Source organism: Miniopterus schreibersii, assembly GCF_964146895.1.
Source record: "Miniopterus schreibersii genome assembly, chromosome: 12".
Classification (NCBI taxonomy): Eukaryota; Metazoa; Chordata; class Mammalia; order Chiroptera; family Miniopteridae; genus Miniopterus; species Miniopterus schreibersii.
The window spans coordinates 72343799-72367843 of record NC_138112.1 but is presented as its reverse complement, the minus strand read 5'-3'; the positions used below and the strand labels follow the sequence as shown (position 1 = coordinate 72367843).

At 62.7% G+C, this 24045-nt stretch overlaps 1 protein-coding gene across 1 annotated transcript in view; it reads right to left on the bottom strand.

Annotated features, from left to right (window-relative positions):
- OSBPL5 (oxysterol binding protein like 5) overlaps positions 1-23375 on the bottom strand; it is a 47548-nt gene extending 24173 nt beyond the window's left edge. The window contains exons 1-2 of the mRNA XM_081154005.1: positions 23286-23375; positions 351-507 (exon numbers count right to left, since the gene is read on the bottom strand). Of these exons, the coding sequence (XP_081010131.1) occupies positions 351-486 (136 nt within the window). The 5' untranslated portion in view covers positions 487-507; positions 23286-23375. The remainder of the gene's footprint in view (positions 1-350; positions 508-23285) is intronic.
- Positions 23376-24045: the final 670 nt, after the last annotated feature.

The following is a 24045-nucleotide window of genomic DNA, read 5'->3' as shown; positions in this document are numbered from 1 at the left end:
ACATTATCTCCATTCTACAGAGAAGGAAACAGGCTGGAGTGGTCCTGTCACTAGCCCAGCATCACCCAGGGGAGCCCATGTGTGGGACCACTGCACCACACTGCCTCTGGGAGGACGGCCAGCGGCCCCGAGAGCCGGGCCTGGGGAGCCCCCTGCCTGACCTCCAAGGCCACCTGGGCTTCATCCAGCGCTGGGGGAAAGGGGAGCAAGGCTGTGCCCTCACTGACCCAGGTGGCACGGAGGGGAGGGAGCTGCCTGAGGTCACGCAGGAGGGCCCCAGGTCCTGGCACTGCCCCCGTCCCGGCCCACACCCCGGCCGCCCAGGCCGGCCCCCCCCCCCCCGCACTGACCTGGGCTGAGGGGGTACAGCTCACTCTCTCCTTCCAAGAGCAGGGTCCGGGTGGGCCTCGGGGGCTCGGCTTTCTGCGGGGTGGAGGAAGGCGGGCACAGGGAGAAGCGGCGCCGCAGGAAGGCCTCCTCCTTCATGGCGTGGGCGCTGGGGGGCTTCTGGAGGAGAGGACCGGAGGGCACAGGTCACACTCACCTCGAGACCAGGGCAGGCCTGGGGCCTGGGGCCTGGGGCCTGGGGCTGGGGGCAGCCTCCCACCCACCGGCGAGTCAGGCTGGACAGGAGGCCTGAGGGGCCTGCAGGTCAGCAGGGAGGCCGCACGGCCAAGCTCGGGCTGTCCCGGCCAATGAGGGAGCACGGTGACCGCCTCATTAGAGCACAGCCTGTCCCAGGGGTGGCAGACATCTTTCCCTGAGAACCCCCCAGCCCCAGCCCCAGCCCCAGCCCTCAATTGCCTCTGCAGGACCCCGGCCCAGCCAGGTGGCCCTGAGAGGGCCATCATCTTCACTCCCCAGAGATGAAGCCCACGGGCGTGGGGGGGACACCAATAGGCAGGGCGGGCAGCCCAGAGCTGCCAGAGAGGGGATGCAGGCGGGTGAAGCAGTGACGCAGAGAGCTAGGGAGTGGCTGGCACGCAGCTGAACCATGACACCCTCCTGCCCGCCTGCACCCCCTCAGCCTCAGCCTGGTCACCCCCACATGCTTGTATCCGAAATGCCTCCACACGGAGAGAAGGCGCAGGTGTGCTCACACAGGTGAGCACCCGAGTCACGCTCAGTCCAGGCTCACACTCCTGGACGAGCTTCCCTCCTCCTGTCCCAGCGGGAGGAGCAGCACCAGGGAGTCCTCCCGCCAGTCCTCCTGCCTGCCCAGCCTCACCCGCCATGGTGCACGGGCAGGCCTGTGCCTCACGGATCCCACCGAGGAGGGGGCAGTTTCCTCTCTCCACTGTCCCCCTCACAGCCCTACCCCCGGCAGTCGACAGTTGAGGGTACCGTCCCCACCGAAGTCAGCTCATTTTCTAGATGAGAAAATTGTGGCTCCAGGAGCTGAAAGCCTTGCCCTGTGGTCATGGCCTATAGGTGTTGGGAGAGTGGGGACCCCAGCTCCCGATCCTGTGGCCTGTCCCTCCCGAGAACACGCTCCAGAAGGGCCCACTGACGAATCTCTCCTCAGGCGCAGGACTGCCGCTTGCCGCCTCCCTGGGTGGGCCAGTGGTTTCCTGCCAAGCCCAGGACAATGGTCCACTTTCTCCCAAGGCCCTGACCTTTCAGGGTGGGGTGGGGACACACAGGGCCTTTCCTGCTGTGACAGGGTGAGTGGGCGAAACGGGAGACGCTTCAGGAGTGGGCAGGGTCGCACAGGGAGTCTGCGGCCTGGCAGCTTCCTTTGGTAGCCCCCAAAACTCTGTGTGCACTGCCTGGGGGTCAGAGGGGCTCTAAGGCTGCAGCTGAGCTGGGCCAGCCCCTCTGGCCCCTCTCTCCCTAATCGCTATCCTGTCACCTGACTGAGCTTGTTACCTTTGCCATTTTACAGGTTAGGGAACTGGTTTCTAAGAGGCTGGGATTTCTGCCCAAGGTCACACAGCTAATTGGCAATGCCCGTGCTTGAGCCAAGCTGGACTGCCTATAAGCTATCCAACCATCCATCCATCTGCCCATCCACCCTCAATCCATCCATCCATCCATCCATCCATCCACCATCCATCCATCCATCTGCCCATCCATCCATCCATCATCCATCCATCCATCTGCCCATCCATCCACCCATCATCCATCCATCCATCCACCCATCATCCACCCATCCATCCATCCATCCATCCATCCACTCATCATCCATCCACCATCCATCCATCCACCCATCATCCATCTATCCACCTATCATCCATCCACCCATCCATCCACCCATCTATCCACCATCCATCTATCCATCCATCCATCCACCATCCACTCATCATCCATCCATCATCCATCCATCCATCCATCCATCCATCCATCCATCATCCACCCATCATTCATCCATCCATCAATCCATCCATCCATCCATCCATCCATCATTCATCCATCCATCCATCCATCATCCACCCATCATTCATCCATCCATCATCCATCCATCAATCCATCCATCATCCATCCATCCATCCATCCACCCATCATCCATCCATCCATCATCCATCCATCCACCATCCATCCATCATCCATCCATCCATCCACCCATCATCCATCCACCATCCATCCATCCATCCATCCATCCATCCATCATCCACCCATCATCCATCCACCCAACATCCATCCATCCATCCACCATCCATCCATCATCCATCCATCATCCATCCATCCATCCACCATCCATCCATCCATCCATCCATCATCCATCCATCCATCCATCCATCCATCATCCATCCATCCATCCATCCATCCACCATCCATCCATCATCCATCCATCCATCCATCCATCCATCATCCATCCATCCATCCACCATCCATCCATCATCCATCCATCCATCCATCCATCCACCCATCATCCATCCATCCACCCAACATCCATCTATCCCTCCACCCGTCTGCCCATCTTCCATCTATCCATCATCTCCCCATCCATCTTCCCCCTTTCCTTCCATGACTCTTTCTAGCCAGTTCCCCAGCAGCCCAATTCCCTCCCCCACCCCTTCCTTCCTACTTGCCCAACAATCAGACACATCAGAAGTGACATCCAAATGGCAGAAATGCTGGTCTGGAACAGACACCCGCCAATCTGAATGCAATACAGGTATGTACGGTGAATGTCCCCCATCTCCTTTTGCCCCAGACTAGGGCCCCTACAAGCCACTGGCTCAGACAGGGAAGGTGGCACCCTGTTTAGCAGCTTCAGGGTCTGCACGTTTCTCCTGAAGACACACGTCCCTGGTCCTCCCAACGCCCACCTCTGGCCACTGCTGACGGCTGCCTCCTGCCCACTGGACACATGACCTCAGTGGGGTAAAGGGGGGGAATTTCTGTTCATTGCAAAGGCGAATCCCAGCCACGTCTCCCCAGTGGCTCCTCGCTGTGTGAGAACACAGGCCGGTCTCAGTCTCCTGCGGTTTCCTGCTCTCCACCACCCTGCTGGCACCTCTCACCTCACCCCCACTGCACTGTCACCCGCTCTGTCCCAGCGCACTGGCCTCTATGTTCCCTGCAAATGCCAAGCTCACCCCCAGGGGCCTCTGCTCAGGAACTCCCCCTCCCCATGCCCTCGCCCTCATCTCCAGCGGCGGGTGTCTTGAATTCCACACTCCACGCTGAGCTAAATGTCGCTTCCCAGAGAGTCACCTCTCCGTCTCCCACACGGTGCGGGTTCCCCACAGCACAAGGAGTTCCCGCTGGGGTCTCTTTCACACTCAGTAATTCTTAGTTAGCTCTTCCTCTGTGGGAGGCGAGTTGTAGAAAAGGAAGCCATGTCTGTCTGTCCATGGCGTCTCCCCGGCACAGGAATCAGGGACCTCCAGCAGGTGGGAGTGTCCCCGGCTTCAGGGCCCTGCAACCCTGGTGGCCCCTGGGGTGAATGCAGGTGACAGAGAACAGGCCCTGGGCTTCCCTCCCCCTTGTCTTGGGCTCAGGGAGGATCCTCAGAGAGGTGGGCAGGGTTGGTTTGGGGGCCAATTTCCCCATAGCAATAGTGAGACTCCTGTCTGGCCACTGGCAGGCCCCACACCAGGAGCAGTAGAGACTAGAGTGCCAGGTGCAGCCGAGCAATGCGGCCCTGGCCTCTGGGCCTGGCAGGAAGCAGGGGGACCTGGTGCCCTGAGGGTCTGCAGGCCAAGGGAGGCTGGGGGTTGGGAGCCCACAGGAGCCCGCCCAGGGGGGCAGAGCTAGAGGCTGGATGAGGGAACAGGCCCCTGGCGGAGCCGGCAGCCACCTGGACTGAGGCTCCGGGCCACCTGGATGTGGACGGGGCGAGGGGAGAGCACGGAGGCAGTCAGCTCTCACTCCAGCTTGTGTGAGCTGAGCACCCCGACCCAGTGAGCGTTGGGTCCATGTGGGGGGCTCAGAGCAGGGGGTGCAGGCCAGCCTCCGCCCTGCCCACCCAGCCAGCCCCCAGTCCCTGCGTTTGTTTGAACACTTGTTTGGGCACCTGGCAGGTGACAAGATCTCTGATCTAGTGCCAAGGCCAACTGGCCAACAAGGTGGCAGAATAGGCAGAAGCGCACCAGGTCCCACCCCAGGTGGCACACTGCCTGCCCCACCCCCACCAGAGCTGCCTTCTGAGTTGTCCCCTCCCCTACCACCCAGACGCCCACCTTCAGGCCAGAATAATGGGAGCCTTGTACGGAAAGGTCACTGTGCCTTAGGTCGGGGCTGCACAGGCACACGGGCACAGGTTATCTAGGGCCAGAATTCACCAAGTCTGAGCTCTGAGAAGGAATCACATTCCACCTGCAGGGTGGGGGTGGAGGGGACAATTCCAATCACATTCCTCCACCCCCCCACCAAGAGGTCTGGGGACCACACTGAGCTGGGGAAAAGTGGCCGGCCGTCTCTAGTGGCTGTGTGGCCTTCACTAGCCACCCTGTCTCTAAGCCCCTATCTGTAAGTGGAGGTTTGCTCTGAGCGGCTGGCAGGGCCGGCAGAAGGCCCTGCAGAGGCTGAGACCACGGACAAGGTGTGAGCCCACCCTCAGTGCCTGCAGGTGCCCAGTGGGCTTTCTGACCAGTGCCCAGTGTGACAGGTGGGCCCAGCTGTGCCAGAGGAAATGTGGACAAGGGCTCCTGGGCGGCCGGTGGACATGTGGCTTGGGCCGCCATCACTGCAATTGGCAGGAGTGAAAGCGGGCATATGCGGTCCAGCCACCACGACCCATGTGCCCACACACGCAGCGGCCTGAATTGGGTGGGTGGGAGACCCGGCAGCTGAGTGGCTGAGCCCTGGGGAGAGAGGCAGGAAGTGGCTTGCCCTGCTCAAGGGACAGTGAGGACCACACCTTGAGGTTCACTGTCCGGCTGACTCAGCCAGGTCACGTGGGCAGGGGTTAGGGCAGGCTGGCACCGCCCACCTGGCCTCCTGACCAACACAGGCCAACGGCAAGCTCAGGGCCACGGTCAGCGGCCTGGGCACCGCCCACAAGCCACTTCCTCTGCAGCTGGCCACGCCCCGGGTTCTAGGAAGCCCCAGCCAGCAGCTGGGCTGGGTGTGGACCCATCACGTCCCTCTCAGGCCCAGCTGCCCATCCCCAGCGGAAGGAGAATTTGACTTTTGGATGCAAACTGCAGCCGGGTGACGGAGCTCTCAGGGGCAATGTGACCAGGCAGGGATGCAGGGCAAGACAACAAGACGGGGTGTCAGGAGCCCAGCCAGGAGGTCGGGGACCCTGCCCCACTCTCACACCAGCACCGAGCCTCAAGTCCAGCGCTGAATCCACCTGGAACAGGACAGTGGATTTGGGACCCCAGGGTGACCTCACGCCCATGTCTAAAAGATGCTCACCACCCATGCCGTGAGGCTGGCCTCCGTTCTGAAGCCCTTGCACACCCAGGGGGCCCTCCCAGGGGTGCTAATGCCACCTGGACACCTCCTCGCTAGCTCTCCCACTGGGGCTCCCACCCACATGCCACCCCCAGAGGGATGGCCCCACAGGCCACTGCTGCCCTGGTGTGGGGACTGACGGACAGCAGTTAGGTAGTGGCTGCACTGGGGGAGGACAGGTGCCCCGGACACCCTCCCTCCTCAGCACAGGGGTCCAGCCCCAGCTGTCCCCTGGGTGTCCCTCAGAGCGAGGTTCCAGGAGGCTGAGCTCCTGCTTACACGGCACTGGGTAGAGGCTCCCCAAGGCTTCCAGGAAGCAGGTCTTGGGGTCCCATCACAGTGTGAGTTGCATGGAGGGGGCAGGAGAGGGCCTGGCTTCCCTGATGTCGAAGGTGGTCCTTGTATAAAGTGAAAAGCCCCCCTTGCTCCAGGGGTCCCAGTGCTCACACAGTAGCCCCACCACCGAGGGCATGTCACCCCCACGAGCATCCTCCCTGCCAGGTGCCAATGGAGCTAGCAGGTGGGGGGCAGGCCTTCGGTGCCCCTCCTCCCCTCCTTTCTGCTTCCCCCAGTCCAGTCCAGGTCCAGTCCAGGGGCTGGGAGGATCCTAACTCTTATTTATTTATTTTTAATCCTGAGAATATTTTTTCCATTGTTTTTTAGAAAGAGTGGAAGGGGGGTGAGAGACATCGATGTGAGAGAGACACGTCGATTGGTTGCCTCCCCATGCACCCCAATCGGGGCCAGGATTGATCCTACAACCAAGGTACATGCCTTTGACTGGAACTGAACCTGGGGCCCTTCAGTCCTCAGACCGACGCTCTAACCAGTGAGCCAACCAGGGCAAGGACCCTAACTCTTGGAAGCAAAAGAGACCCACTGACCCACTGACCCCCCCCAAGTGCTCTGTTTCCTGCATTCTCTCCATGTCACAGGTAAGTAACTGAGGCTGGAGAGCGAGCCGACTCACCTGGGGCCCCCTGACTCCCAGCTTGCCAGGGAGGTGGTCCTGGCCCCCCCATCACCGTGCCACAATGAGGGGGCCACCCATGTCTGCGGAGACTGTTCTGAGAGCCGGTTAGGAATGTTTACTGGGCTGTGGTCCTCACGGTGCGAAGCTCGTTGCCTCCCTCTACAGCCCCAGCCTTCCCGGCCAGCCCCCCGGAGCCCGGGACCCCTCTCCCCACCCCCAGGAGTGAGAACCTGCAGCCGGCCCTGCGCGGCTGTGCACTGTCTGAGCGGCCCGGCCTCACAGGCGCTTACCCGTCGGGGGAGGCCGTCCGCACCCGCCCAGCTGAGGCCAGTGGAGTCCCGAGGCCTTGCTCACCATGGCCGGCTGCCGCTGGGGCGTGAGCAGGAGCCCTGCCTCCTGGGCCCCTCTGGGACAACCGGCTGTGGCGGCCCCTCGTGACCTCATGCCAGGCTGCGGGCACCCAGTCACAGCCGCCACCTGCCCCGCCCCAGGGCTTTGTGCGGAGACTGGTTCTACCAGAAGTCAGGCATCTGGCAGAGAAAGCGGCCCTGCCAGTTGGGGCAGGACCTGCCTGGCAATGTGCAGGGTACCCCTCCGTGTCCTGCCACAGTGGGGACAGTCCAAGAAGGTGAGCTTGGACATGTGAGGGTGCGGTGACCACGCCCGCAGGCCCTCAGGCCCTGCCACTGGCCCTCTTGGCTCACTGGACCCTCGAGCTCACTGTCTGAGCCTCGAGCAAACCACACACGAGGGCATCAGCTTCCTGATGTGACATCAGCTGGCCCCAGGGGACCCGAGGCCATGTAGAGGCCGCCAAAGATGCCAAAAAAGAAACGAAAGGAAAACGTATCCACACACAGCAATGTGTGCACACATGTCCACACGGCAGCCCAGCACTGTCAGCTGTCAGTGGGTGAACGGCTGCGCATCCGCACCGGGGAGCACGCAGCAGACCGCGAGCAGGTGACGGCCCGGCTGCATCAGAGACGGCAGCGGGACTTCAGGTGACAGGTGTTTCTTATAGAGAAAGTCGACCTGCTCTCCCTCTGGGGAGCACGCCCATGCCCTTCGCTTCTCCCGTTTCTTCCCCCACAGGCATGAACCTCCTAAACACTAACGGACCCCAAGAGACTTGCAACCAGGGGAGCAGTGGGCAGCGGCAGCTCGTCCCGGGCTAAGCCCTGAACCTGTTCCCAGGGCCCCCTTTTCTCTGACTCTCCAGTGAGCTGTCAGCAGCCCCGCCTTCTACCCTGAGCCCTTCCTTATGTGACTACTGTCCCCAGATTTAATAAACATACCCTCATAGTCACCTGGACTTGTGCTGTGAAATTTTTTCTGCACGGAGTCAAGAACCCCCCGCACCCCCACACACAGGAAAAGAGAGTCGAGTTCCCACGACTTTTCACGCTTTCATCGATCGGAACCAAGAAGCTGACACCTCGGTGTTGACCACAACTTCTCACACCTGACCCCATTTTCAGATACCGAGGCAGCTGCCTGGCCCCAAGTCCCGCCACCTGTGGGGGGCCTGGTGGCGTCTGGGAGATGTGGAGGAGGGTCCGAGGACCCCCCAGGGACCGCCCCCCCCAGCCCTCAGGCTGAGAACAGCCCCCGGGAAGAGGGGAGAGGGCAGAGTTGTTCTCAAAGTTCCAAGACCTAAATGTGGGTCTGTTCCCTGACACACTGGTCACACTACAAAATGACACGTTCGAAGCGTGAAACACCAGCGGGCACCTTGTGAGCAGCAGGTGAGAGCTAAAAGCAGCACCGAGAGCAACGGGAGACAGAGGGATGCTGGGAGGCCGGCCCTGGGTCAAAACCTGTCCCTGAGAGGGGTCCTGAGAGCCCAACACCCCTTTGTCGGCGACCACCTTAGGGGACTCCCCAGGAAACCCAGCCTGCCCGTAGGCACTCCCTCTGGGCACCCTTATCAGCCTTAAAATGCCTCCCCTGTTTCAAGGGACGGCTCATCCCAGCGCTGGGGTGAGGGGGGCTCAGGGGAGCTTCCCAGTGGCTCCTGGGCCCCGTGTGGGGTCAGACTCCTGGATCACCCGGCATGTAGGAGGGGCCCTCATCTGTCCTGAGACCTCATGGCCACCCCATCCAGGCTGTCCTCTCTGACTGTGGCAGAGCCAGTGAAGGCGAAACCAGGGAGACGGACTTGCCGAGCTCAGTTCTTCCTTCTGGCTCCAAAGTGGGAGAAAGAACAGAGGGTCACAGGAGAGGTGACTTTCTCGCCACTGCCAAGGAGCACGTGTGACCATCTCTGTGACTCACCCAGTCCCAGAGGCACCAGGCACTGGGTCGACCTGGCTGCTGAGCCTGGGCCACGTGCCCGGGGGCTGGGGCTGTAGAGTCTGAGGGCCCAGGTGAGCCTGGCAGAGCCCTGGGCGGAGGGGACCCTCAGGTTGGACGCGTCTTACACTCCGTGTTCCCAAAGGGCCCGCTGCGGGGCTGGACACAGCTCCTGTCTGCTGAGCCACCTGCTGGGCTCGAGCTGCCTGGGCAGGGCAGCCACAGCCCGAGGCGGGCCAGTTGGAGGGAAGCGCCTGCTTTCTGCCACTCCCCAGGCCCTGGGTCAGCCTGTGGGCATCCTGTGGGCACTCAGCCTGGCGCTGGCCTGGCTGGGAGGCAGGTCCTGCAGGGGGGACGAGGGCAGGAGGGCCATCGGTGAGCGTGAACCCAAGTCCAGCGCACGTGTCCTTGAAGCCAACAATCCGACTTCTGAAAACTCACTACCAGGGACTAAACCCTGTGGGATCCTAATGCGGGAGAGAAGCCCACAGAAGGATGCGGGCTGAGGTTTTGTTTGCCGGAGAGGAAGACCCCTGGGCAGGTAGGCGTGGGTGGGACGCTGACTGTGGCCATGAAAAGGGTGTGGGCACTCAGAGGTGCCAAGTATCCCGTGCCCCTGGGACACAGGGCGACCGCCCGGCTTGCTGGAACCTGTCAGTACCTGTGTGTGAGCTGCTGTGTGTGACCAGGGGCCTCTGGTCCCATCTGAGTCTCACAATGGCTGGCCTTCCAATTGCTGTTGGAACCTGAACCCAGCAGAGCCATCACTGGGCCGACATCAGTAAGGGGTGAGGGGTGTTGCACTCCACGGGGGACGAAAGGAGCTCTTGCTTGGGCCCAGGGGTGAGGGACGAGATAGTCTTCTAAGGGGCAGGTGGCCCGAGTGGCTGGGGGAGCAGGGAGAGGCCCCAGTGCCCAGCCAGCAGTAAGCGAACAGTTGGTGCTGATGGATGCTTCCTGGGGGGTCCGACCCACTGGGACGTGTATACAGTAGGTGCTTAGCACCCAGTGTGGCCGACTGAGGACACGCTTTCCCTTTCACCTTCACAGCCGCTCTGTGGGTGGCCTGAGCAGCCGAGAACAGGTAGGGGGATGCCGGTGGGGAGCAAGCAGCACCTGGGGTCCCTCCGGGGCGGCTCTGGGAGGGTGGGCTCCATCCCACCAGGAGCTCCTCAGCATCACAAGGGGTGTCAGGCTGTGACCTTCCAGAACCTTCCCCACTGCCTTCTGCTCCCCAGTGCTGGGTGTGGATGGTCCCGTAACCCTGTCCCAGGACCCTGCACAGGCCTGGAGGGGAACCTGCTCTGTCCTCCGGATGTCTCCCGGGCAGCAGCTACAAAGGCAGGTGACAAAAGGAGGGAAAAATGGGGGGAAGGGGTGAGCACAGGGGTCTGTTTTAAATGGGGCCCAAGGAGATCCCCGTTTTAGATGTAGCCGTGAAGGTTTGGCTTCAATGACAGTGGGGAGTCGAGGGGCCTCGGTTCCACCGTCCGCTCGGCTTTTGTGTACATTTGACATTTCCATGACGCAGGGAAGCGGAGAGGCTCTGCGCTCTGTCCCCAGGGCCCGGCAGGAGAATTTCACAGAAGCCTTCAAGCAGCAGCAAACCCGCCCGTGAGAGTCCCCCCACCCCCCAGATAAGGCTCAGAGTTTAAAAGGCTGACAACTAGTGAGGTGCCTCTGAGGACACTGGCCAGGTGGCTGCTGGCTAGATCCGAGGCTCAAACAGAGAGAAGCCAGAGGACCCCGTGCGACGGGGAGGGTTGGAGATACAAGGTGATCAGACCCGGAGTTAGCTGGGAAAGAGGCAGAGAGGAGCCGAGGGCCACTGCCAGGGTCCCCGTGGCCTGCCCCTTGATGAGCTGCAGTCTCTTAAGAGCCAGACCCCCACCTGCTGAGAGCCTAGCCCGGCCCTGCCCACCACTGCAGAGCCACACGTGGAACCCCCAGCCCACCACTGCAGAGCCACACATGGAACCCCCAGCTCACCACTGCAGAGCCGCACGTGGAACCCCCAGCCCCACCACTGCAGAGCCGCATGTGGAACCCCCAGCCCCAGCACTGCAGAGCCGCATGTGGAACCCCCAGCCCCAGCACTGCAGAGCCGCACGTGGAACCCCCAGCCCACCACTGCAGAGCCGCACGTGGAACCCCCCAGCTCATCACTGCAGAGCCGCATGTGGAACCCCCAGCCCACCACTGCAGAGCCGCACGTGGAACCCCCAGCCCACCACTGCAGAGCCACACGTGGAACCCCCAGCCCACCACTGCAGAGCCGCATGTGGAACCCCCTGCCCCACCACTGCAGAGCCGCATGTGGAACCCCCAGCCCCACCACTGCAGAGCCACATGTGGAACACCCTGCCCACCACTGCAGAGCCACATGTGGAACCCCCAGCCCACCACTGCAGAGCCGCATGTGGAACCCCCAGCCCCACCACTGCAGAGCTGCATGTGGAACCCCCAGCGCTGTGTCTTGCAGCCTATGACACACTTTCCCGGCCGTCCAGAGCGCATTCAACTCACAACAGCCCCCACAGGTCAACAGTGCCTGCCGGAGGCCCCCACGCCCTGAGCCCAGTAGAGGGTGGAGCCGGGGCCCCAGGGTGCTGCCCTCAGCTCCCACAGGTGCATGCTGGGGCTCTCCCCCTCTGAGACCACCTCTTCCAAGTGTCCCACCCTGACAGATGGCCTGGAAAGGGGACACAATGGGGCGCTTGGTGCAGGTGAGGCTGCAGCAGGCACTGTGGCTGTGCCCACGCTATCTCCCTCCCCACCGTCATCACCGCTGCCGGGACTCGGCTCCCAGGCCTCCCGCCCTCGGGCAGCAAGGCCAGTCCTTGAGGACAGTTCGTGGTCAAACAGCGGTAGGTATTTTTACCCACTTCTGTGGGCGCCCATGGTGGCCTCACTCAGGCTCTGAGTTTTCCATCCTCTGACCTCCCAGGAGGCAGCCCCAAGAGGGCGCCGCCCTGCTCGGCATCCTGAGGTGCTCCCCTTTGGTGTCAGAACAACCCACCTCTTGCTGACGTGTCACCGGCAATCACTGCCCTGGCCAGGCGCCTGGCGGCTTGGGCACAGGGCCAGCTGGGCACTGCTGACTGTGCCCTGAGTGCAGTGCTGGCACAGGGCGGCCTCGGGACTGCGGAGGGGCACCCAGAACAGCTCCGCCAGACAGGCAGCGCCGAGCCGCCCTCAGGGACCCGAGTCCCGCGGCCCCGCCCTGGGGGACAGGGGGCTTTCTCCCCATCCTTTCTTGAGACGCTCTTTTTAAAAACCGTGTTGGGTTCCCAGGTAAACACACGATGCAGTTGCAGCCTCTGTCTCCCCAGGGGGTCACCGAGCCTCAGCCCAGGGAGGAGCCAGAGCTGAGGGCCAGCGATGACGGGCCAGGAGGGGGTGCCCCCAGGGAAGTCAGGGGAGCTCACGTCCCGGCACAACCAACAGAGTAAACTGCCGCTCCTCAGGAACCGCCCAGCTCAGCAGAGGCCAGCTGTCCCCCGGGGAGGGGTGTCCAGGCAACGCAGCAACACTCCGGGGCGCCAGGCGGCCCTCTGGCTGCAGTCACCTCCCCGTCTCTGTCCCACTCCACCGGCTCCTGGAGAGGGGTCGGTCTGCAAGCCCCCGGAGCCAGTGACGCCCCCTCTGCCTCCAGAGCCACACTGGAGGTGTGTGTGAGTCACCCACGTTCCCGGACACCCGGGCAGACACCGGGCGGCGCTGGGTGACACGGCGGAACTAACCATCATTGGCCCCTTTCAAATTCTCTTTCCAGCCCTGGCCAACGTGGTTCAGGTGGCTGGAGCCTTGTCCATGCACCAAAGGGTTATGGGTTCGATTCCTGGTCAGGGCACATGCAGGGGTTGCGGGTTCTCTCACATCGGTGTCTCTCCGTCTCCCTTCCTGTCCCTAAAATCAATGGCTATGTCCTTGGGTGAGTGCGGATTAAAAATAAATAAATTCTCTTTCCAGCTTCCCCATCCCGCTGCTGATCTCTATTTCCCAGAAGTTCAGCGGCCTCGGGTGCAAAGCTGCAGGGACAAAAGGCCCGTGGCTACAGTTCAGCCAGTATTTCTTGCTCCCTGTGTGCATGTTTATAGTGACCGCTCCCTGCTACAAGCGGTGGTGATTTCCCAACTGTGGCAACGATGTCAAGTTCCTCTCCGAGGTAAATTCACTGAGGTAACAACAAGCAGGTGCATTTAAGGACTGGGGTTTAGGATAACAGAAGAGCTGGTGTTGGACGTAGCAGCAAAACCATGAAGGCCGCCTATGAGCTGGGAGCTGCTCCGGGGTGGCCCCGTCCTGGCCCGAGGCCCCTGCTCCCTTCCCACTGAGATGGGGGACCAGGCCTGGGCTGTCACAGGTTCCGTTCCCAGGGCCCCGCTCAGAGCTGCTTTAAAAAAAACACTTATTTTAAAATAAAGTATCAATGCAGAGGACCTCACAGACATTTGGCTTCATGAGCTCTCCCAGAGAAACACCCTGTAACCACTACCCAGGTCAGAAACCTAAGCTGCCCAGCCCCCCAGGGGCCCATGGGTGCACATCCCAGTCCTCGCCAAAGCCCCAAACCTCGTTCCTGATCCGCTTAACCACCCTCCCCCACGGGTTCACCATCCACACCGTATCCCCAGGGACCTGCCTGAGTCCCACCCGCCGGGAACCTAGTGCCCTAAGGCCCTCACTCTGCGGGCCCCTCTCCCTTCCCTTTGCTGGCAGTTTATCCTGGGAGGGGCTTCGGGGTGAGCCGGGGCTCCGGGGGGCGAGGCTCGGCCCATCCACTGAGCGCAGTCAAGCTCTTCGAGGTCTGGGGCGTCTCAGGGTGGGCGGCCCCTGCAGGACAGCCCGCTGTGGCCCGAAGGAGTGGGTCCCGAGGGGCACCCGCTCCGTGGGGCTCACCCTGCTCCGGCCCACGGGGGCCAGGCTGGTGGCCTGAGACTGCGCTCGGCGGGAAGTGATGAATGGCTGCGTTGGGGAGACAGGCACGCCCGAGATAAACAGCATGTTCCCTGTGCTCCAAGATTTAAAAATAAACGGAAAAGTAGACACAGTTTAAAAATAATGAACTGGGCAGAAGGACAGTCATTTGCCTGTGTCTTCTGTCATCTGTGAAACCGCGGTTTACAAACCAGCAGATGCAGCTCAGAGCTGGCGGGAACCCCCCAGGGCTGTGGTGGCCCAAGTGGGGTGCTCCTGAGGGACCTGCCGGCCACACCTAGAGTGAGGGACAGGAGTCTGCTCTGCATGGAGGTGTCTTTTTCTCCCCCCTTTTTTGCTGCACTTGGAGCTCTCAGGGTAGTGGAGGCTCCGTGTCTGAACCCACATAACATCAGCCTGATACCCCTGGGTCCCCTCTTCCCATAGTGTGACCCGCGTGGCCGAAACTGCTCTGCCTCCTACTCCCCCAGGGACAGGACACAGGACTGGGGTCACCATGTGCCCGATACCACCTGGCCAAGGGCAGCCCACAGGGGGCACCCTCAGGTCTGGTAACAGGAAGGGGCAGGGGCCCCCTGGGGAAGACCCCCAGCCAGCATTCCAGAGCCAGGTGGTAGAGCCAGGAGGGCAGAGCAGCACCCGGCTGCTGGCACCGGGAGGACTGTGAGCGCGGAGCAAATGGCCCATAGGGCAGCGTCCCCTCTGCCCACCAGCCTGGAGGTTTCCAAAGAGCCACTGTGGAGGGGCGTTTGCTGGACGGGACCAGCGTGCAGTGGTGATGGGGAAGCGGTCTGGCCTGGATGCTGGCCTGAGAGGGGACGGCCCTGTGGGCTGCACGGCCAGGGAGCAGCAGGACCGATGGCAGAAGGACACTTGCTGGACAGGACTTCCCACACACAGGTGGAGGGGCCCAGGCCCAGGGAGCCCCGGCGGGGGTGCCACCTGAGCCTCCAGGGTCAGGGCCTCTCAGCTCCATCCCGGCGAGGGAAAGGCTGGCTGAGCCAGGGCGCCCGGCAGCTGTAAACAGTCAAGGTCACGGGAGGGGATTCTGAAAACAGCTCCGCACGTTCACGGGGACCAGAGGCTCTGAGCACACCAGGATCTTAGCCCCTGCAGACGCCTGGTCCTTGAGGGAAACAAAGACACAACCACGGTCCGGGAATCTACTGACGAGCCTTCCTGCCGCACAGGAGCCCAGTAGTCAGGCTGGCCACTGCCTTGGCCACTGTGATGCTGAACTGTGTCCCCCAAATTCATATACTGACCCCCAGGACCTCAGAATGTGGCTGTATTTGGAGATGGTTGTTTAAAGGGGTGATTAAGGTAAAATGAGGTCATTAGGGTGGCCTAATCCCATAGGACTGGTGTCCTTATAAGAAGAAGAGACACACAGAGGGACGGGTGGGGACACAGGGAGAAGATGGCCATCTACACGTCAAGGAGACAGGCCTCAGGAGTGACCAGCCCGTGATCCCTGGATCTGACTCCAGCCTCCAGGACGGACACAGTCAGTGCCTGTGGTTTAAGCGGCTGCCGGTGGGACTGTGTCGCAGCAGCTGACAGATGCACCCGAGATGGACAGGGCAGCACCGAGCACCCTTAGGAGAAGGGGGCATCTCCCTGGTCACACTCAGAGGAACAGGGGAGACGAGGGGCCTCTGCCCAGCACAGGGGCTCAAATCCTGCCTGGGCCACCTCCTAGCTGGGTGACTAGAAGCTCCTGGGGAGCTCTGCACCCTGACCGGGAGCCCAGCCAGCCAGGCAGCGGTCTCCCCGCAACAGTTCAGCCTCCACCCAACAATGGCGTGGAAGTGCCGCGGTCTGGGACGTGGCCGCCGCGGGCACCCCAGCCTGTCTCTGGCCGGTGGCGGTTTGTGTTCAGCCTGGGCCTCTGCGCCGTAACCTGCCCGAGCGGACCCCGCCCGGGGCCCCCACCATCTCGGGTTCAGCCTGTGTCTTCTCCAGTTTATCGGGGATAACTGAGAAGGAAATCGTCCCGATCGTTCGGGTGATGCAGGTGATGACTGGCAGACACCCGCGCGGGGATCCTCCCGCCTAGGTTACGAACATGCCCGTCACCTCACACGGTCACCGTTCTCACTGTCCCACTCTCTTATATGTCAGCTACACGATACAGCGTCACCAACTACAGCCACATGTCATACGTGCTCTTAGTTTTTAGTCAACAAAACATACAGGTCACCAGGGACCCTGGGGACCTTGGCAAACTCCTCTGTATCTCTGGGTCGAGCGCCCAGCCTTGAGAGACTTCTCCCTCCCGGGGCGGGGGGTCAAATCCCGTGATCTTCCCAGAGGACAGGCGCTGGGGGCCGCCAAGGCCAGGAAAGTCGGTGGACTTGCTAAGTTCATCTTGACCTCGGGCGGCACCTTGAGCCCAGGACCCTCGCCCTACCCGGAGCCCTGGCCTGGGTCCTGCCGCTTTGTTACCTGAGCTCCGGATTCGCTGTGTGTCCTTCCTCCCCATCTGCTCGGGGACAGCCCCCTCCCCCCTCCCGGCCCCCACAGGTGTCAGGGGGCAAAGACAGCCACTGGCCACGTCCAGCTGTGCACCTGGGACCCAACAGCCTACTCCGGTGGACACCCCGCAGGAGCCCCAGACACAGACACCCTGAATGTCCTTGCGGGAGAAGGGACATAAACTGTGACTCATTTGCATACATCAAGGGACAAGAAAGAGGAATGGGCGCTCAGAGCCACCCGCTCACAAGGAGTCGCCAGTGGTTCTGAGCTTCTCTGCGACGACGCAGGAATCACGGGGCAGGAGACGGGACGAGAAGAGCCTCGGCAGTCTGGTCACGTCTGCGCCGAAGCCAAGGAGCCTGTGTTTGTTTGTGGCTTCGCCCATATATAGTAAAACCACGAAGACACGCCTGGGAACCCGGCTCGAGCTGGGGGAGGCGCAGGGCGCGCTCAGGGCCTGTGGGGCCGGGACTCGCGGCCAGCGCGGCGGAGGGGGAGGGGGGCTCCATGCCTTCCTGCGGTTCCTGTGTTTAAACCTTTCACCGTCATTAATCATTAATCAAACTTTTCATTAGTGATAAAGAGATGATCCCTCTGGGCTCCAAGAGCTTGGCGGCTTGGCAGAGCCTCACCCAGGCCGCGGGCTGGTGGGATCCGGCACTCGCTGTGGGCCAGCTCTGCGAGGGCCCATTTCCCAGGTGAGAAAATCAAGGCCTGGAGCTGAAGGTACCCGCCCAGGGCCCTGTGGCTGGTGAAGTCGGGGGGACTCCCATCTGGTTGGCTGACCACTGAGCCCCTGTTTTAACCATCCCCATACAGCCAGACTGGCACTGCGAGCGGCCCCCACAGAAGGCAGGCGGGTCTTTTCCAGGGGCCCTGCTTACAGACCACGGCGTCTGGCTTAATGAGCTCCATAAACAACACTCAAACAAACAGCAGCAGCAGCGGCCACCGACCTGCCAGGACAAACAAGGGACGGGTCCCCAGCAAGTGGCAAGGAGGAGGGAACTCAGCCCTGTGTGGATCAGGACCCAGGCCCCACCCATAAGGACAAGGGGAGGGGTGCAGAGGGCTGAGGTAACTCACGCCAGGTCACCCTGAAGACACAGGCTGCACAGAGAAGGTGCCAAGCCAGGGACCGAGCTCCCCAAAGGCTGGCATTCCCACACACCCGCCTGGTGCCGCCCGGCGTGGTGCTGAGGCTGCACAGCGGACAGACCCAGAGGAAGGGCCTTCCAGGCAAGGGAACAGCATATGCTAAGGCAGACAGGGTGGCTCCCAGCCCTTCCACCCAGAGGGTCATATCAGAGTGAGCGACTCCCAACCTAGGAGAGCAGAGGCGAGCTGAGGGTGGGGCCTGCCCAGGCCTGGAGAACCCCCTCCCTCTGGTCAGCTGAAGGAGAAACCAGCCCAGCCCGCAGGCCGCATGGCAGCTGGAAGGTTCTCTTGGGCGCTGGCTGTGAGCTGGGCACCCACCACCAGGGAGGGTCTGCACTGGAAGAAAGCTGCCAGCTGCACACAGGGCAGGGCCGAGAAGGCAGGGATCCCAGAGGCCTCTGGGTCTCAGGCCTGGGCACAGGCTCTAGGCTGGAGGCCCTGGGCAGGGCACGTGTGTCCCCTGCAGAGCCCTGAGTGGAGACACCGTGTGACTGGGCTGGAGGGGCCAGGGCTCCCCTCACAGTGGGCAGCTCTCCCCCCCTGCTCAAGGACACAGGCCGAGGATGCCACGAGGCAGCCCACGGTCCCACGAGGCCTCAGCCGCCCTGCCATGCTCCCTGTGCCCTGCACCATGGGTGGCCTCACTGGCCTTAGGCTCTGCCTAGCCCTGTCTCTCAGGGTTGGGGTGAACAGCTTACAACCCCATGGGAGGACTGGGCTGCCAAGGGTCCTTAGACCCCTGGGTGTCACCCCAAGGGTGACTGAGAACTGATGGTAAATGAGAAAAGGTGATGCCCCGGACCCCCACTCCCTGTCCAGTGAGATCCACATGCTGGCTCTCTCCCTGCCCTGACCAGCCCTCCAAAGACACAGCAATGAATAAATAACCACACAGCCCCCCCCCCCCGGGATGTCCCGCCGGTCCCCCTGGTGATGGGTCATTCCTCAATCCTGGGGACCTCAGCCCCTCTCTGGCCTGCATCCTGCTGGATTTGCACATCTCTGACTGGGGTGGGGTGCTGACCTTGCCTTCCTGTGTCCACTGCTCAGACGCCTACTGGTCACCCATGGTCCCCCTCCTCTGGCCTCCTGGGGAAGGGGCTCCCCACGATGGGGGGGGGGGCAGAACACACAGCCACCAGAGCTGCCCCTGCAGCCCAAGGCGGAGCCCCGGGGCCTTTTAAGGGACTCTGCCCCCACATTCATCCCAACAGAAGGGCATGCAAATCCCCACCCAGGCCACTGCGACCAGTGAACAGGACACGAGGCTGGGGCTCTTTAAAGGACCCTCTGCCTTATGCACCCCAATAGGTGGGCATAAGAAATTCTGCCTCTGTTCCCCACCTCCCCATCCCTCTCTTCCCCAAATGCACAACCTCAGCCCTTCAAGCCACCTCCCCGTGCTGCATTCACTTCAATCAATGCCACCTTGCCCCTCTCCCCTCTGCGAGGACCGTCCTTCCCTCCTGGGGGCCACATGGAAGCCGCTCGGGGCCAGGAAGAGACAAGGGTGTCACTCCTGCTGGCCGGAGGTGCAGGACCCGAGGGTCTCTCTCTCTCAGCTCTGGGGGACCTGCCCCATCTCATCCCTGCCAGGCCATCACCTCCCCCTGCCTTCCTGGGGACCTGCCTGTCACCAGGAGCAGAGCAGGGCCTACACCCAGCTTCCAAATGACCCTCACCTTGGACAAGGGAAAGCGACCCGGTCTGGTCCCAAGAGGCAGCCGGGCCCGTGGCCTGTGGGATGGGTGGCCCCATGTTCTCATTAAGCCTTGTAAAAACCAGTACGAATGGGCTGCCTCAGCCTCCCACTGGGCCCTTCACCCCTGGGTCAGGGGGGCTGGGCAGTTCAGTGTGCGTCCATGGGCCAAATGAAATGTTAGGCTCTCGTCCCAGCTTAGCCACTCTGTACACCCCCCCCCCCACCTCTAATTCAGGAGGGACACGACCAGGGAGGGAGGCAGGCTGGGTCCTCCACACCCAGGACGGGAGGGAGAGAGCTGGAGAAGCAGAGACTGAAGGTGGGGGATCCAGGGGCATCCAGTCCCAGCCACTGACTCCCCTGGACAAAGACAATTCCACGACTTCACATGAGCACAAAGCACCTACTACGTGCCAGGTCCCGGGAAGAGAGCCCTGAGCAAGCTCAGGCAACAAGTACACGATGACCGCATGTGCTAACAGCCCCGCGAGGGCCTGGCTGTGACTCAGCTGCTGTGTGCACATTCGGTCGTTCAGTTACACAAATACAGGTGGAGATGACTTCAGTACGGACGGATCGCTGCTCCTAAGAAATCAAACACAGCTAGCTGAGAGCGGCACTTCAGGTACAGAGGGCCCCTTGGAGAAGTGACATCTGAGTTAAGATCTGAATTAGCGCCCTGGGCAGCGGGCACATCCAGTGCAAAGGCCCTGGGGCTGGATGTCCATGAGCGAGGAGGCGAGAGAGCCAACAGAGGCGGGCATGGGACAGTTGCCCAGGTCCTGTGGGGCAGGGACGGGAGCCTGGAATTACTCTGAGCCGAGTGAGAATCACGAAGGAATCTGGGCAGGTGAGTTACGTGATGTGGTTTATATATTTAAAGGTCATGCTGGCTGCCGGTGGAGCAGGACTAGAGGGGCCAGAACGGAGAGCCTGTGGGATGGCTGGTGTGTGCTCCAGACAAGACCCAGGGCAGCTGCGGGACAGTGGGTGTGAGGCCAGCGTGGGAGGCTGGGCTAAACCGCCTCTGAGATTTGCAAGGCCCTGTGGGTGCCCCGCATCACTCAGAGCTGGCCAACCAGGCTCACACCCTGAGCAATGGGCACTGTCCCTCATTGGCTCAATGGCCCAGACAACCTTGGCAAGTCTCTGACAGCCCCTTCTTGCATCCTCAGGGCTATGATCCTTGTCACAGAGGTTCCCTCCCTGGGGGTCCCTCAAGTCCTTCCGGGCTGCCCCACATCTCAGTGCTGTGACATTGCTCACCCTGGGTGGCTTGTCCCCAGCCACTTGGCTGGACATAGAGCTCTAAGCCAGAGGGTGTCATTGTGTCTGCCCCCACACCCCAGCCTTGGCTCTCCATCGGGCAGGCACACAGCTGGGGCCCGCTCCCCTTGGCACAGTCAACAACACAAGCCAACTTCACACCCCGAGCCCACGCTCCAGGGGCCCTGGCCTGGAACAACTGAGTTCTTTGTGACCGGCCGCACCCCCACCCCCTGCAACAGGACCGGTGTCTGCTACCAGGCGGGGGATACAGGTGGGAGGCTGGCCGCAACCCTCCCAGAGTCCACCCTGCCTGTGAGCTGTTTCCTCGACCTGCAGGTTCGGTAGGTAGGTGACGGGGCCATCTGGCACCTGGGCAGTACTCGGCGCCTCTGTGATGGCCTCCAGCGGCACAAGCACCTCCCAGGGCAGCACACCTGGTGGCCTGTACCACCCAACGTCCGGCCCCCAACACCTGACGGTGCCCACCGGGCCTCCTGCCACCCCTGCAAACAGCTAGGCAGTTGCACCCACCTTTCGGTGGCCCCCGAGTGGGGAACTGCCCCTGACAGCTGCCTTCACGTCGGAGCGACTGGAGTCCTATCGGCACCATGCACCTGAGCCTCGGTTCTCTACAGCTCCCAGTCCCGCCCACAGCTCTGAGTGTCGGGCCACACCCTACACCCCTGAGCTGGGTGTGCATCGTCTCAGCTGTGGCTAGACACCTGTCCTTTGAACAAGGAATGAGATGTCACTTTGGCTGCGCTCCTGCACCTGGACACTGTGTGTCTGTGCACGTGTGTGTGAGGCAACGCTGGCCTAGCCACAGAATCCGTGTGGAGCACAAGCCCCAGACAGCTGCCGAAGACACACATGGTCTCCAAACCGTGGCTGTGTCACGGAGTTTCTCCTCCCTTCCCAAGCAAGGCGCCTCAGATCGTAGCGCTGCTGGCTCAGGGAGCTTCCAGCAAGAGGTTTCAGGAGGGAAACTGATCTGGACACGCTCAGCATGGTGAACGCATCTGAAGGGGGCGGGATGCCTTCTGCATTCTGACCTCTGAAGGACTTGCCAGCCGACCCCTGGCATCCAGGAGGCACTCCCCAGGGCTCACCACCTGCCCAGCAGTGTCCCCAGGACGAGGCCCTCGCCTGGTCCATCTGCCCTGTCACCTTTCCACACACAGCCTGGCCACGCAGACCAGACGGACACCGGGGCCTGCCTCCCTGGCACGCTGGGCTGCCCCCGACACGTGCAGGCAGACAATGGGATCCCCAGACCTGGAGCCTGCTGCCTGAAGGGGAGCACAGACGCCCATGAACTGTGCGCCGTCTGCACGGCCTGCTGGGTTCCAGGCCCCACCAGGCCCCCCACAACCAACGAAGTGGGGTACAAAGGCGTCGACAGGCCACAGCCGCTATTGTGAGGGCGGGGTTCCTGCCGCCTGGGACCTGGATCTGACCGTGTACACAGATCCAGGACTACACATCCGACCCGAAGGCTGTGCGCACGTCCTGGCTGAGACAGCCTGCGTCTGCCCCTGGCCTGGTAGCTGTACCCAGGGGGCAATCACAGGGCCCCACCTGCAGAAGGCACCCAAAGGGGCTCAACCAGACGGACAGACACACATTAATTCTCCCCATGCAGACAGAGTAGGAAGCAAGTAAAACCCCAGATGGCAAAGAGCAGAACTCCACCAGGGGCTGTGCCTGGCCGGGCCCAAGGGCAAGGGCAGCTGAGGGGCAGGGAAGCCCACCGCCTTCCCGAAGGACCTGGCCACACCCCCAGGAGCCACTCAAACCCTAACGCCAGCCAGGTGGGGAGGGCAGACAGCCCAGCTGAGGGGAGTGGAGGGGGCACCCTGGGGAGTCCAGCCTGGTGAATGTCCCCAGGGGCTGCTGTCAGCCCCCAGCCACACGTCCCACCGTCCCCTAACCCCCAGGACCCTCCTGCGCACTCATATCCCCAGAGCAATTCTTGGGGCTCCAAACCTGTAGGGGTTCAGTGGCCTAGAGGTGGAGGCGGTGGCTGGTGGGGGAGCAGGAGGCCCCTCACTCTGCGGACCGGACCGGCCGGAGCCACCCTGGGAACCGAGCCCAGAGCTGGGGTGCCAGACACGATCCCGGGGCCGCCCCAGGCGCCCCCGCCCGCACACCCCGCCCCTCCGAGGCCGCGTCGGCTCAGCAGGGGGCACAGAGCCCGCTACTCCCGGCAGACAGGCAGGCAGGCAGACAGACAGACAGACACGGCCGCTTCCCTCCCGGCCCCGCGCCTTCCAGCCGCACCCAGTGGGGCGCCAGGCCGCGCGCGCCCCACCCGCGCCCGCGCCCGCCCGCGCCCGGGACCGTCCCCGCGCTTCTCTGGGCTCCTAGCGCCACGGGGCCGGGCGGGCCACGGTCGGGGTCCGCGGGGCTGCGCCCCAGTCTCCAGGGGCCGGGCGCTGCGGCGCGGGGCTCCCCCGACCCCCGCGGCCGGGCGCCCGCGGCCCGCTGGACGCTCTGGGCGCTCCGGGCCCTCCGCGCCACGGCCTCTCCGGCCCCTCCCCGGACCCCCGGGTCCTGCCGGCCCCCTCCCGGTCCCCCCCCCCCCCCCCGGCCCGTTCGCGCCCCCCGCGCTCCTACCGTGCGGAGGGGAGAGCCTGGGGCGCGGGCCGGGCGCGCGGGGGCTCAGCTGGCGGCCGCCGGCTGCAGGAAATGCCAGAGGAGTGAGCCGGGCGCGCAGGGCGGGCGGGAGGGAGGAGACGCGGAGACGGAGGGAGGGAGGAAGGGGGGGGAGGGAGGAAAGGGGGGGGAGGGAGGGGGGCGCGGCAGCCGCAAAACCCGGGCGGGATCGCCTGGCGGAGCAGGAGCGCGGGGACCCCAGTGCCTGCGGCGCTCAGCCTGCCCTGCGCCCCCTCCCAGGCGCGCTCTGGGGCTCACGGTCGGACAGTCCCTCCAAAACGGGCAGGAGGCTGGCAAGGGCGAGCGGGGTGGCCAGTGGGGTCGGCCCCTAGGGGTTCGTGCTTTTTGGGGTGCGGGGGGACTGCCATGGTCACAGATGCGTGCAGGCATCGGCCCACCCTAGGCAGAGTGTGGGTGCCGCCTCTGTCTTTCTGAGCCCAGGAAACTTGTCAGCATTTTTCCCCCATCACTGAAGTCGCCAGAACACAGGAGGGACACCAGCAAGCTGACCCCTGTCCTGCCGGGTGCTAAGGGGCCCTGGTCAGGCCACACATTCTAACTGTACCTTTCCCTTAGGATTTCCTAGCTAAAAGCCCATCCCCGGGGACTTTCTGCGGCGTGTGCCCCTCATCTCATCCCTTCCACCCAGAGGCCTTCCTAGACCTCTGGTTCTCCTGTGTGGAAGGCACTCTAATTCCACCGAATTAGAACTAACGAGCTG